The sequence below is a fragment of the Entelurus aequoreus genome, linkage group LG02 (genome assembly GCF_033978785.1).
Source record: "Entelurus aequoreus isolate RoL-2023_Sb linkage group LG02, RoL_Eaeq_v1.1, whole genome shotgun sequence".
NCBI lineage: Eukaryota > Metazoa > Chordata > Actinopteri > Syngnathiformes > Syngnathidae > Entelurus > Entelurus aequoreus.
In genome coordinates, this window is record NC_084732.1 from 90,214,677 (window position 1) to 90,227,176 (window position 12,500).

General features: G+C 41.7%; 2 protein-coding genes across 3 annotated transcripts in view; one reads left to right on the forward strand and one right to left on the reverse strand.

Moving 5' to 3' along the window:
- The window catches only part of LOC133640727 (long-chain fatty acid transport protein 2-like), a 58,567-nt gene extending 48,634 nt beyond the window's left edge, over nucleotides 1-9,933 (reverse strand). For both annotated transcript variants that reach the window (XM_062034300.1, XM_062034304.1), the window contains exons 1-2: nucleotides 9,132-9,933; nucleotides 4,853-5,062 (exon numbers count right to left, since the gene is read on the reverse strand). In XM_062034300.1, coding sequence (XP_061890284.1) covers nucleotides 4,853-5,062; nucleotides 9,132-9,618 — 697 coding nt within the window. In that variant the 5' untranslated portion in view covers nucleotides 9,619-9,933. The remainder of the gene's footprint in view (nucleotides 1-4,852; nucleotides 5,063-9,131) is intronic.
- The window catches only part of gatm (glycine amidinotransferase (L-arginine:glycine amidinotransferase)), a 57,653-nt gene continuing 54,469 nt past the window's right edge, over nucleotides 9,317-12,500 (forward strand). The window contains exon 1 of the mRNA XM_062034337.1: nucleotides 9,317-9,534. The gene's annotated coding sequence lies outside the window, so the exon portion shown is untranslated. The remainder of the gene's footprint in view (nucleotides 9,535-12,500) is intronic.

Sequence of the window (12,500 nt, forward strand, 5' to 3'; positions counted from 1 at the left end):
TGTGTAAATACAGTTAACATACCTGTAGTTCCAGATGTGTAAATACAGTTAACATACCTGTAGTTCCAGATGTGTAAATACAGTTAACATACCTGTAGTTCCAGATGTGTAAATACAGTTAACATACCTGTAGTTCCAGATGTGTAAATACATTGAACATACCTGTAGTTCCAGATGTGTAAATACATTGAACATACCTGTAGTTCCAGATGTGTAAATACAGTTAACATACCTGTAGTTCCAGATGTGTAAATACAGTTAACATACCTGTAGTTCCAGATGTGTAAATACATTGAACATACCTGTAGTTCCAGATGTGTAAATACAGTTAACATACCTGTAGCTCCAGATGTGTAAATACAGTTAACATACCTGTAGCTCCAGATGTGTAAGTACAGTTAACATACCTGTAGTTCCAGATGTGTAAATACAGTTAACATACCTGTAGCTCCAGATGTGTAAGTACAGTTAACATACCTGTAGTTCAAGATGTGTAAATACAGTTAACATACCTGTAGTTCCAGATGTGTAAGTACAGTTAACATACCTGTAGTTCCAGATGTGTAAATACAGTTAACATACCTGTAGCTCCAGATGTGTAAGTACAGTTAACATACCTGTAGTTCCAGATGTGTAAATACAGTTAACATACCTGTAGTTCCAGATGTGTAAATACAGTTAACATACCTGTAGTTCCAGATGTGTAAATACAGTTAACATACCTGTAGTTCCAGATGTGTAAATACAGTTAACATACCTGTAGTTCCAGATGTGTAAATACAGTTAACATACCTGTAGTTCCAGATGTGTAAATACAGTTAACATACCTGTAGCTCCAGATGTGTAAATACATTTAACATACCTGTAGTTCCAGATGTGTAAATACATTGAACATACCTGTAGTTCCAGATGTGTAAATACAGTTAACATACCTGTAGTTCCAGATGTGTAAATACAGTTAACATACCTGTAGTTCCAGATGTGTAAAAACAGTTAACATACCTGTAGTTCCAGATGTGTAAATACAGTTAACATACCTGTAGTTCCAGATGTGTAAATACAGTTAACATACCTGTAGTTCCAGATGTGTAAATACAGTTAACATACCTGTAGTTCCAGATGTGTAAATACAGTTAACATACCTGTAGTTCCAGATGTGTAAATACAGTTAACATACCTGTAGTTCCAGATGTGTAAATACAGTTAACATACCTGTAGTTCCAGATGTGTAAGTACAGTTAACATACCTGTAGTTCCAGATGTGTAAATACAGTTAACATACCTGTAGCTCCAGATGTGTAAATACAGTTAACATACCTGTAGTTCCAGATGTGTAAATACAGTTAACATACCTGTAGTTCCAGATGTGTAAGTACAGTTAACATACCTGTAGCTCCAGATGTGTAAATACAGTCAACATACCTGTAGTTCCAGATGTGTAAGTACAGTTAACATACCTGTAGTTCCAGATGTGTAAATACAGTTAACATACCTGTAGTTCCAGATGTGTAAATACAGTTAACATACCTGTAGTTCCAGATGTGTAAATACAGTTAACATACCTGTAGTTCCAGATGTGTAAATACAGTTAACATACCTGTAGTTCCAGATGTGTAAATACAGTTAACATACCTGTAGTTCCAGATGTGTAAATACAGTTAACATACCTGTAGCTCCAGATGTGTAAATACATTTAACATACCTGTAGTTCCAGATGTGTAAATACAGTTAACATACCTGTAGTTCCAGATGTGTAAATACAGTTAACATACCTGTAGTTCCAGATGTGTAAATACAGTTAACATACCTGTAGTTCCAGATGTGTAAATACAGTTAACATACCTGTAGTTCCAGATGTGTAAATACAGTTAACATACCTGTAGTTCCAGATGTGTAAATACAGTTAACATACCTGTAGTTCCAGATGTGTAAATACAGTTAACATACCTGTAGTTCCAGATGTGTAAATACAGTTAACATACCTGTAGTTCCAGATGTGTAAATACAGTTAACATACCTGTAGTTCCAGATGTGTAAATACAGTTAACATACCTGTAGTTCCAGATGTGTAAATACATTGAACATACCTGTAGTTCCAGATGTGTAAATACAGTTAACATACCTGTAGTTCCAGATGTGTAAATACAGTTAACATACCTGTAGTTCCAGATGTGTAAATACAGTTAACATACCTGTAGTTCCAGATGTGTAAATACAGTTAACATACCTGTAGTTCCAGATGTGTAAAAACAGTTAACATACCTGTAGTTCCAGATGTGTAAATACAGTTAACATACCTGTAGTTCCAGATGTGTAAATACAGTTAACATACCTGTAGTTCCAGATGTGTAAATACAGTTAACATACCTGTAGTTCCAGATGTGTAAATACAGTTAACATACCTGTAGTTCCAGATGTGTAAGTACAGTTAACATACCTGTAGTTCCAGATGTGTAAATACAGTTAACATACCTGTAGCTCCAGATGTGTAAATACAGTTAACATACCTGTAGTTCCAGATGTGTAAATACAGTTAACATACCTGTAGTTCCAGATGTGTAAGTACAGTTAACATACCTGTAGCTCCAGATGTGTAAATACAGTCAACATACCTGTAGTTCCAGATGTGTAAGTACAGTTAACATACCTGTAGTTCCAGATGTGTAAGTACAGTTAACATACCTGTAGTTCCAGATGTGTAAATACAGTCAACATACCTGTAGCTCCAGATGTGTAAATACAGTTAACATACCTGTAGTTCCAGATGTGTAAATACAGTCAACATACCTGTAGTTCCAGATGTGTAAATACATTGAACATACCTGTAGTTCCAGATGTGTAAATACAGTCAACATACCTGTAGTTCCAGATGTGTAAATACTGTTAACATACCTGTAGCTCCAGATGTGTAAATACAGTTAACATACCTGTAGTTCCAGATGTGTAAGTACAGTTAACATACCTGTAGCTCCAGATGTGTAAATACAGTTAACATACCTGTAGTTCCAGATGTGTAAATACAGTTAACATACCTGTAGTTCCAGATGTGTAAATACAGTTAACATACCTGTAGTTCCAGATGTGTAAATACAGTTAACATACCTGTAGCTCCAGATGTGTAAATACAGTTAACATACCTGTAGTTCCAGATGTGTAAATACAGTTAACATACCTGTAGTTCCAGATGTGTAAGTACAGTTAACATACCTGTAGCTCCAGATGTGTAAATACAGTCAACATACCTGTAGTTCCAGATGTGTAAGTACAGTTAACATACCTGTAGTTCCAGATGTGTAAGTACAGTTAACATACCTGTAGTTCCAGATGTGTAAATACAGTCAACATACCTGTAGCTCCAGATGTGTAAATACAGTTAACATACCTGTAGTTCCAGATGTGTAAATACAGTCAACATACCTGTAGTTCCAGATGTGTAAATACATTTAACATACCTGTAGTTCCAGATGTGTAAATACAGTTAACATACCTGTAGTTCCAGATGTGTAAATACAGTTAACATACCTGTAGTTCCAGATGTGTAAATACAGTCAACATACCTGTAGTTCCAGATGTGTAAATACAGTTAACATACCTGTAGTTCTAGATGTGTAAGTACAGTTAACATACCTGTAGTTCCAGATGTGTAAATACAGTTAACATACCTGTAGTTCCAGATGTGTAAATACAGTCAACATACCTGTAGTTCCAGATGTGTAAATACAGTTAACATACCTGTAGTTCTAGATGTGTAAGTACAGTTAACATACCTGTAGTTCCAGATGTGTAAATACAGTCAACATACCTGTAGTTCCAGATGTGTAAATACAGTTAACATACCTGTAGTTCCAGATGTGTAAATACATTGAACATACCTGTAGTTCCAGATGTGTAAGTACAGTTAACATACCTGTAGTTCCAGATGTGTAAATACAGTCAACATACCTGTAGTTCCAGATGTGTAAATACAGTTAACATACCTGTAGTTCCAGGTGTGTAAATACATTGAACATACCTGTAGTTCCAGATGTGTAAGTACAGTTAACATACCTGTAGTTCCAGATGTGTAAATACAGTCAACATACCTGTAGTTCCAGATGTGTAAATACAGTTAACATACCTGTAGTTCTAGATGTGTAAGTACAGTTAACATACCTGTAGTTCCAGATGTGTAAATACAGTTAACATACCTGTAGTTCCAGATGTGTAAATACAGTCAACATACCTGTAGTTCCAGATGTGTAAATACAGTTAACATACCTGTAGTTCTAGATGTGTAAGTACAGTTAACATACCTGTAGTTCCAGATGTGTAAATACAGTTAACATACCTGTAGTTCCAGATGTGTAAATACAGTTAACATACCTGTAGTTCCAGATGTGTAAATACATTGAACATACCTGTAGTTCCAGATGTGTAAGTACAGTTAACATACCTGTAGTTCCAGATGTGTAAATACAGTCAACATACCTGTAGTTCCAGATGTGTAAATACAGTTAACATACCTGTAGTTCCAGGTGTGTAAATACATTGAACATACCTGTAGTTCCAGATGTGTAAGTACATTGAACATACCTGTAGTTCCAGATGTGTAAATACAGTTAACATACCTGTAGTTCCAGATGTGTAAATACAGTTAACATACCTGTAGTTCCAGATGTGTAAATACATTGAACATACCTGTAGTTCCAGATGTGTAAGTACAGTTAACATACCTGTAGTTCCAGATGTGTAAATACATTGAACATACCTGTAGTTCCAGATGTGTAAGTACAGTTAACATACCTGTAGTTCCAGATGTGTAAATACATTGAACATACCTGTAGTTCCAGATGTGTAAGTACAGTCAACATACCTGTAGTTCCAGATGTGTAGATGTAAACAGCAGGACTTTTGAAGGTGATGTTGGATCTGAGCGAGCGTGGAAGAGGAGAGTCTGATGCTCGCTCCACCTGATCAGAGAAGTTCTCCAGTCCAGGTGTGTCACAGTGTTGCGTCATCAGCAGCACGAGCACACCTTGCTCCTGAAGTGTTGCTAGAACTTCTTCCACTGCGTCTTGCAGCTCTGCAACACCAATTAGTACTCCTATTATTCTCTAGCATTGTAATGCTACAACAAACGTCATGTGACCAAAAGAATTGACAACACAATACTATTTAGTAGTACTCTGTGTAGTAACGTGTACATGTACTTAGTTACATGTACTTAGTTACATTGACTGAAGTTACTTTTTGGATCAACTGTACTTGTCAGAGTACTTTTAATGCAACATACTTTACTTTGAGTATTTCTGTGAGGAAGAAACCATCCATCCATTCATCCATCCAGCCATCCATCTTCTTCCACATTACCGAGGTCTGGTCACGGGGGCAGCAGCCTAAGCAGAGAAGCCCAGACTTCCCTCTCCCCAGCCATTTCATCCAGCTCCTCTTGGGGGATCCCAGGCCAGCGAGGAGACATAGTCCCCCCAATGTGTCCTGGGTCTTCCCCCGTGGAAGGCGTTCAGGGGGCATCCTAACTAATCTCTCCCATGATCAGTGTCTTTTCTCTGATCTTCTCCCGAATGACAGATCTTCTCACCCTATCTCTAAGGGAGAGCCCCGCCACCCGACAGAGGAAACTTATTTGGGCCACTTGTACCCGTGATCTTGTCCTTTTGGTCATAACCCAAAGTTAAAGTAGATTCCATGAAATGCTCAGTCATTCACAAACAAGGATGGGGCGAGGGTCACCACTTTGTCAACAAATGCCTGAGCAAATTGTTGAACAGTTTAAGAACAACATTTCTCAAGCAGCTATTGCAAGGAATTTAGGGATTTCACCATCTACGCTCCGTAATATCATCAAAGGGTTGAGAGAATGTGGAGAAATCACTGCAGGTAAGCAGCTAAGCCCGTGACCTTCCATCCCTCAGACTGTACTGCATCAACAAGTGACATCAGCGTGTAAAGGATATCACCACATGGGCTCAGGAACACTTCAGAAAGCCACTGTCAGTAACTACAGTTGGTCGCTACATCTGTAAGTGCAAGTTAAAACTCTCCTATGCAAAGTGAAAACCGTTTATCAACAACACCCAGAAACGCTGTTGGCTTCGCTGGGCCTGAGCTCATCTAAGATGGACTGATACAAAGTGGAAAAGTGTTCTGTGGTCTGACGAGTCCACATTTCAAATTGTTTTTGGAAACTGTGGACGTGGTGTCCTCCGGACCAAAGAGGAAAAGAACCATCCGGATTGTTCTAGGCGCAAAGTGTAAGAGGCAGCATGTGTGATGGTATGGGGGTGTATTAGTGGTCAAGACATGTTCTAGGGTGAAAGTGTAAAAGGTGTGATGGTATGGGGGTGTATTAGTGGTCAAGACATGTTCTAGGGTGAAAGTGTAAAAGGCAGCATGTGTGATGGTATGGGGGTGTATTAGTGGTCAAGACATGTTCTAGGGTGAAAGTGTAAAAGGTGTGATGGTATGGGGGTGTATTAGTGGTCAAGACATGTTCTAGGGTGAAAGTGTAAAAGGCAGCATGTGTGATGGTATGGGGGTGTATTAGTGGTCAAGACATGTTCTAGGGTGAAAGTGTAAGAGGCAGCATGTGTGATGGTATGGGGGTGTATTAGTGGTCAAGACATGTTCTAGGGTGAAAGTGTAAAAGGTGTGATGGTATGGGGGTGTATTAGTGGTCAAGACATGTTCTAGGGTGAAAGTGTAAAAGGTGTGATGGTATGGGGGTGTATTAGTGGTCAAGACATGTTCTAGGGTGAAAGTGTAGAAGGCAGCATGTGTGATGGTATGGGGGTGTATTAGTGGTCAAGACATGTTCTAGGGTGAAAGTGTAAAAGGCAGCATGTGTGATGGTATGGGGGTGTATTAGTGGTCAAGACATGTTCTAGGGTGAAAGTGTAAAAGGCAGCATGTGTGATGGTATGGGGGTGTATTAGTGGTCAAGACATGTTCTAGGGTGAAAGTGTAGAAGGCAGCATGTGTGATGGTATGGGGGTGTATTAGTGGTCAAGACATGGGTAACTTACACATCTATGAAGGCACCATTAATGCTGAAAGGTACATACAGCTTTTGGAGCAACATATGTTGCCATCCAAGCAACGTTACCATGGACGCGCCTGCTTATTTTAACAAGACAATGCCAAGCCAGGTGTTACATCAACGTGGCTTCATAGTAAAAGAGTGTGGGTACTAGACTGGCCTGCCTGTAGTCCAGACATTGAAAATGTGTGGCCCCTGCAATGTGAGAAGGGAGACCCCCGGACTGTTGAACAACTTAAGCTGTACATCAAGCAAGAATGGGAAAGAATTTCACTTCCAAAATGTGTCTCCTCACTTCCCAAACCTTTACTGAGTGTTGTTCAAAGGAAAGGCCATGTAACACAGTGGTGAACATGCCCTTTCACAACTACTTTGGCACGTGTTGCAGCCATGAAATTCTAAGTTCATTATTATTTGCAAAAAAAAAATAAAGTTTATGAGTTTGAACATGAAATATGTTGTCTTTGTAGCATATTCAACTGAATATGGCTTGAAAAGGATTTGCAAATCATTGTATTCTGTTTATATTTACATCTAACATCATTTACCAACTCATATGGAAACAAGGTTTGTACTTGTAGAGATACTAATGTCCATCCATCCATCCATTTTCTACCACTTATCCCTATCGGGTTCACGGGGGGTGCTGGAGCCTATCTCAGCTACAATCAGGCGGAAGGCGGGGTACACCCTGGACAAGGAAGGCGGGGTACACCCTGGACAAGGAAGGCGAGGTACACCCTGGACAAGGAAGGGGAGGTACACCCTGGACAAGGAAGGTGAGGTACACCCTGGACAAGGAAGGCGAGGTACACCCTGGACAAGGAAGGCGAGGTACACCCTGGACAAGGAAGGCGGGGTACACCCTGGACAAGGAAGGCGGGGTACACCCAGGACAAGGAAGGCGAGGTACACCCTGGACAAGGAAGGCGAGGTACACCCTGGACAAGGAAGGCGAGGTACACCCTGGACAAGGAAGGTGAGGTACACCCTGGACAAGGAAGGCGAGGTACACCCTGGACAAGGAAGGTGGGGTACACCCTGGACAAGGAAGGCGAGGTACACCCTGGACAAGGAAGGTGGGGTACACCCTGGACAAGGAAGGCGAGGTACACCCTGGACAAGGAAGGTGAGGTACACCCTGGACAAGGAAGGTGAGGTACACCCTGGACAAGGAAGGTGGGGTACACCCTGGACAAGGAAGGCGAGGTACACCCTGGACAAGGAAGGTGGGGTACACCCTGGACAAGGAAGGCGAGGTACACCCTGGACAAGGAAGGTGGGGTACACCCTGGACAAGTCACCACCTCATCACAGGGCCAACACAGATGTACAACATTCACACACTAGGGACCATTTAGTGTTGCCAATCAACCTATCCCCAGGTGCATGTCTTTGGAGGTGATATTGATAATAAATCTTATTAATAATCCTACTTGTAGAGATACTAATGTGATATAGAATAGATCCTAATAATAATAATAATAATAATAATAATGCTACTTGCAGAGATGAAGAAGAATAGATGAAGATGGTACCTGCAGCAGCTATAAGTACGGTGGCCGAGCAGCAGTTGAAGCAGTGCAGCATAGAATAGAGTAGATAATAGAGTAGATAATAGAGTAGATAATAGAGTAGATGATGGTACCTGCAGCTGCTATAAGTACGGTGGCCGAGCAGCAGTTGAAGCAGTGCAGCATACAATAGAATAGAGTAGATAATAGAGTAGATAATATAATAGATGATGGTACCTGCAGCTGCTATAAGTACGGTGGCCGAGCAGCAATTGAAGCAGTGCAGCATAGAATAGAGTAGATAATAGAGTAGATGATAGTACCTGCAGCTGCTATAAGTACGGTGGCCGAGCAGCAATTGAAGCAGTGCAGCATAGAATAGAGTAGATAATAGAGTAGATGATAGTACCTGCAGCTGCTATAAGTACGGTGGCCGAGCAGCAGTTGAAGCAGTGCAGCATAGAATAGAGTAGATAATAGAGTAGATGATAGTACCTGCAGCTGCTATAAGTACGGTGGCCGAGCAGCAATTGAAGCAGTGCAGCATAGAATAGAGTAGATAATAGAGTAGATGATAGTACCTGCAGCTGCTATAAGTACGGTGGCCGAGCAGCAATTGAAGCAGTGCAGCAGAGACTTGCTGCGGATGTTGTGGTTGAGCAGCGCTACAGGTGAGCCCAGTTTGGCCAAGGCCAGCCAGGTGAACAGGAAGTCGGGCTCGTTGGCCATGAAAAGAGCCACCGTGTCACCGGAAGTGTACCGGAAGTGAGCCCGCAGCGCGTTGGCGATCTTGTTGCTCCTGTGGTCCGCCGCCAAGTAGCTGAAAGTTTCATGTTGGAAGCGCAGGAAGACTTTGTGAGGATGTTTGTGGCGCTGCTCCAAGAAACGATCCAGCACGAAGAACAAAGGTTTTCTTCTTCTTCTCCTCACGAACCTCCACACTAACTTCAGCAGCTCCACGCAGTACCGACAGTCCGCCGCCAAGTACGGGAACACACTTTTGGACACGCTGACCAAGGCAAACATGATGAAAGTTGCGATAAAAGTTGATATCCAATAATTCCACATGATCTTTGTTGGCTTCTGACCACACAATCTTTGTTAGCTTCTGACCACACAATCTTTGTTAGCTTCTGACCACACAATCTTTGTTAGCTTCTGACCACACAATCTTTGTTAGCTTCTGACCACACAATCTTTGTTAGCTTCTGACCACACAATCTTTGTTAGCTTCTGACCACACAATCTTTGTTAGCTTCTGACCACACAATCTTTGTTAGCTTCTGACCACACAATCTTTGTTAGCTTCTGACCACACAATCTTTGTTAGCTTCTGACCACACAATCTTTGTTAGCTTCTGACCACAACAACCAAGATGGACCCTTCTTAGCAGCCAGGGGAGGGACTCTGTCTGGGGGCGGGGCTTCATATGCTAATACTGTGTCCGGGGGCGGGGCTTCTGCTGCTCTCAAATATTAAGAATGGTTTGTTTTTTTAGTCAGGGGGCGGGGCTTCTGCTGGTTTCAAATATTAAGAAAGTTTTTAGTCAGGGGGCGGGGCTTTTGCTGGTTTCAAAAATTAATGTTTTGTCAGGGGGCGTGGCTTCTGCTAGATATTAATAATGTTTTTGTCAGGGGGCGGGGCTTCTGCTGGTTTCAAATATTAAGAACGTTTTTTGTCAGGGGGCGGGGCTTCTGCTGGTTTCAAATATTATAAATGTTTTTGTCAGGGGGCGTGGCTTCTGCTGGTGTCAAATATGATAAATGTTTTTGTCAGGGGGCGGGGCTTCTGCTGGTTTCAAATATTATAAATGTTTTTGTCAGGGGGCGTGGCTTCTGCTGGTGTCAAATATTTATAATGTTTTTGTCAGGGGGCGGGGCTTCTGCTGGTGTCAAATATTTATGTTTTTGTCAGGGGGCGGGGCTTCTGCTGGTGTCAAATAATAATGTTTTTGTCAGGGGGCGGGGCTTCTGCTAGTGTCAAATATTAATAAGGTTTTTGTCAGGGGGCGTGGCTTATGCTGGTGTCAAATATTTATGTTTTTGTCAGGGGCGGGGCTTCTGCTGGTGTCAAATAATAATGTTTTTGTCAGGGGGCGGGGCTTCTGCTAGTGTCAAATATTAATAATGTTTTTGTCAGGGGGCGGGGCTTCTGCTGGTGTCAAATAATAATGTTTTTGTCAGGGGGCGGGGCTTCTGCTGGTGTCAAATATTATAAATGTTTTTGTCAGGGGGCGGGGCTTCTGCTGGTGTCAAATAATCATGTTTTTGTCAGGGGGCGGGGCTTCTGCTGGTGTCAAATAATAATGTTTTTGTCAGGGGCGGGGCTTCTGCTAGTGTCAAATATTAATAATGTTTTTGTCAGGGGGCGGGGCTTCTGCTGGTGTCAAATATTATAAATGTTTTTGTCAGGGGGCGGGGCTTCTGCTGGTGTCAAATATTATAAATGTTTTTGTCAGGGGGCGGGGCTTCTGCTGCTTTCAAATATTATAAATGTTTTTGTCAGGGGGCGTGGCTTCTGCTAGTGTCAAATATTTATAATGTTTTTGTCAGGGGGCGGGGCTTCTGCTAGTGTCAAATATTAATAATGTTTTTGTCAGGGGGCGTGGCTTCTGCTGGTTTCAACTATTATAAATGTTTTTGTCAGGGGGCGGGGCTTCTGCTGGTGTCAAATAATAATGTTTTTGTCAGGGGGCGGGGCTTCTGCTAGTGTCAAATATTAATAATGTTTTTGTCAGGGGGCGTGGCTTCTGCTGGTTTCAACTATTATAAATGTTTTTGTCAGGGGGCGTGGCTTCTGCTGGTGTCAAATATTATAAATGTTTTTGTCAGGGGGCGGGGCTTCTGCTGGTGTCAAATATTTATAATGTTTTGTCAGGGGGCGGGGCTTCTGCTAGTGTCAAATATTAATAATGTTTTTGTCAGGGGGCGGGGCTTCTGCTAGTGTCAAATATTAATAATGTTTTTGTCAGGGGGCGGGGCTTCTGCTGGTTTCAAATATTATAAATGTTTTTGTCAGGGGGCGGGGCTTCTGCTGGTGTCAAATATTTATAATGTTTTTGTCAGGGGGCGTGGCTTCTGCTGGTGTCAAATATTTATAATGTTTTTGTCAGGGGGCGTGGCTTCTGCTGGTGTCAAATATTTATGTTTTTGTCAGGGGGCGGGGCTTCTGCTGGTGTCAAATAATAATGTTTTTGTCAGGGGGCGGGGCTTCTGCTAGTGTCAAATATTAATAATGTTTTTGTCAGGGGGCGGGGCTTCTGCTGGTGTCAAATAATAATGTTTTTGTCAGGGGGCGGGGCTTCTGCTGGTGTCAAATATTATAAATGTTTTTTTCAGGGGGCGGGGCTTCTGCTGGTGTCAAATATTAATAATGTTTTTGTCAGGGGGCGGGGCTTCTGCTGGTGTCAAATATTTATAATGTTTTGTCAGGGGGCGGGGCTTCTGCTAGTGTCAAATATTAATAATGTTTTTGTCAGGGGGCGGGGCTTCTGCTAGTGTCAAATATTAATAATGTTTTTGTCAGGGGGCGGGGCTTCTGCTGGTTTCAAATATTAATAATGTTTTTGTCAGGGGGCGTGGCTTCTGCTGGTGTCAAATATTAATAATGTTTTTGTCAGGGGGCGGGGCTTCTGCTGGTGTCAAATAATAATGTTTTTGTCAGGGGGCGGGGCTTCTGCTGGTGTCAAATATTATAAATGTTTTTTTCAGGGGGCGGGGCTTCTGCTGGTGTCAAATATTAATAATGTTTCTGTCAGGGGGCGGGGCTTCTGCTGGTGTCAAATATTTATAATGTTTTGTCAGGGGGCGGGGCTTCTGCTAGTGTCAAATATTAATAATGTTTTTGTCAGGGGGCGGGGCTTCTGCTAGTGTCAAATATTAATAATGTTTTTGTCAGGGGGCGGGGCTTCTGCTGGTTTCAAATATTAATAATGTTTTTGTCAGGGGGC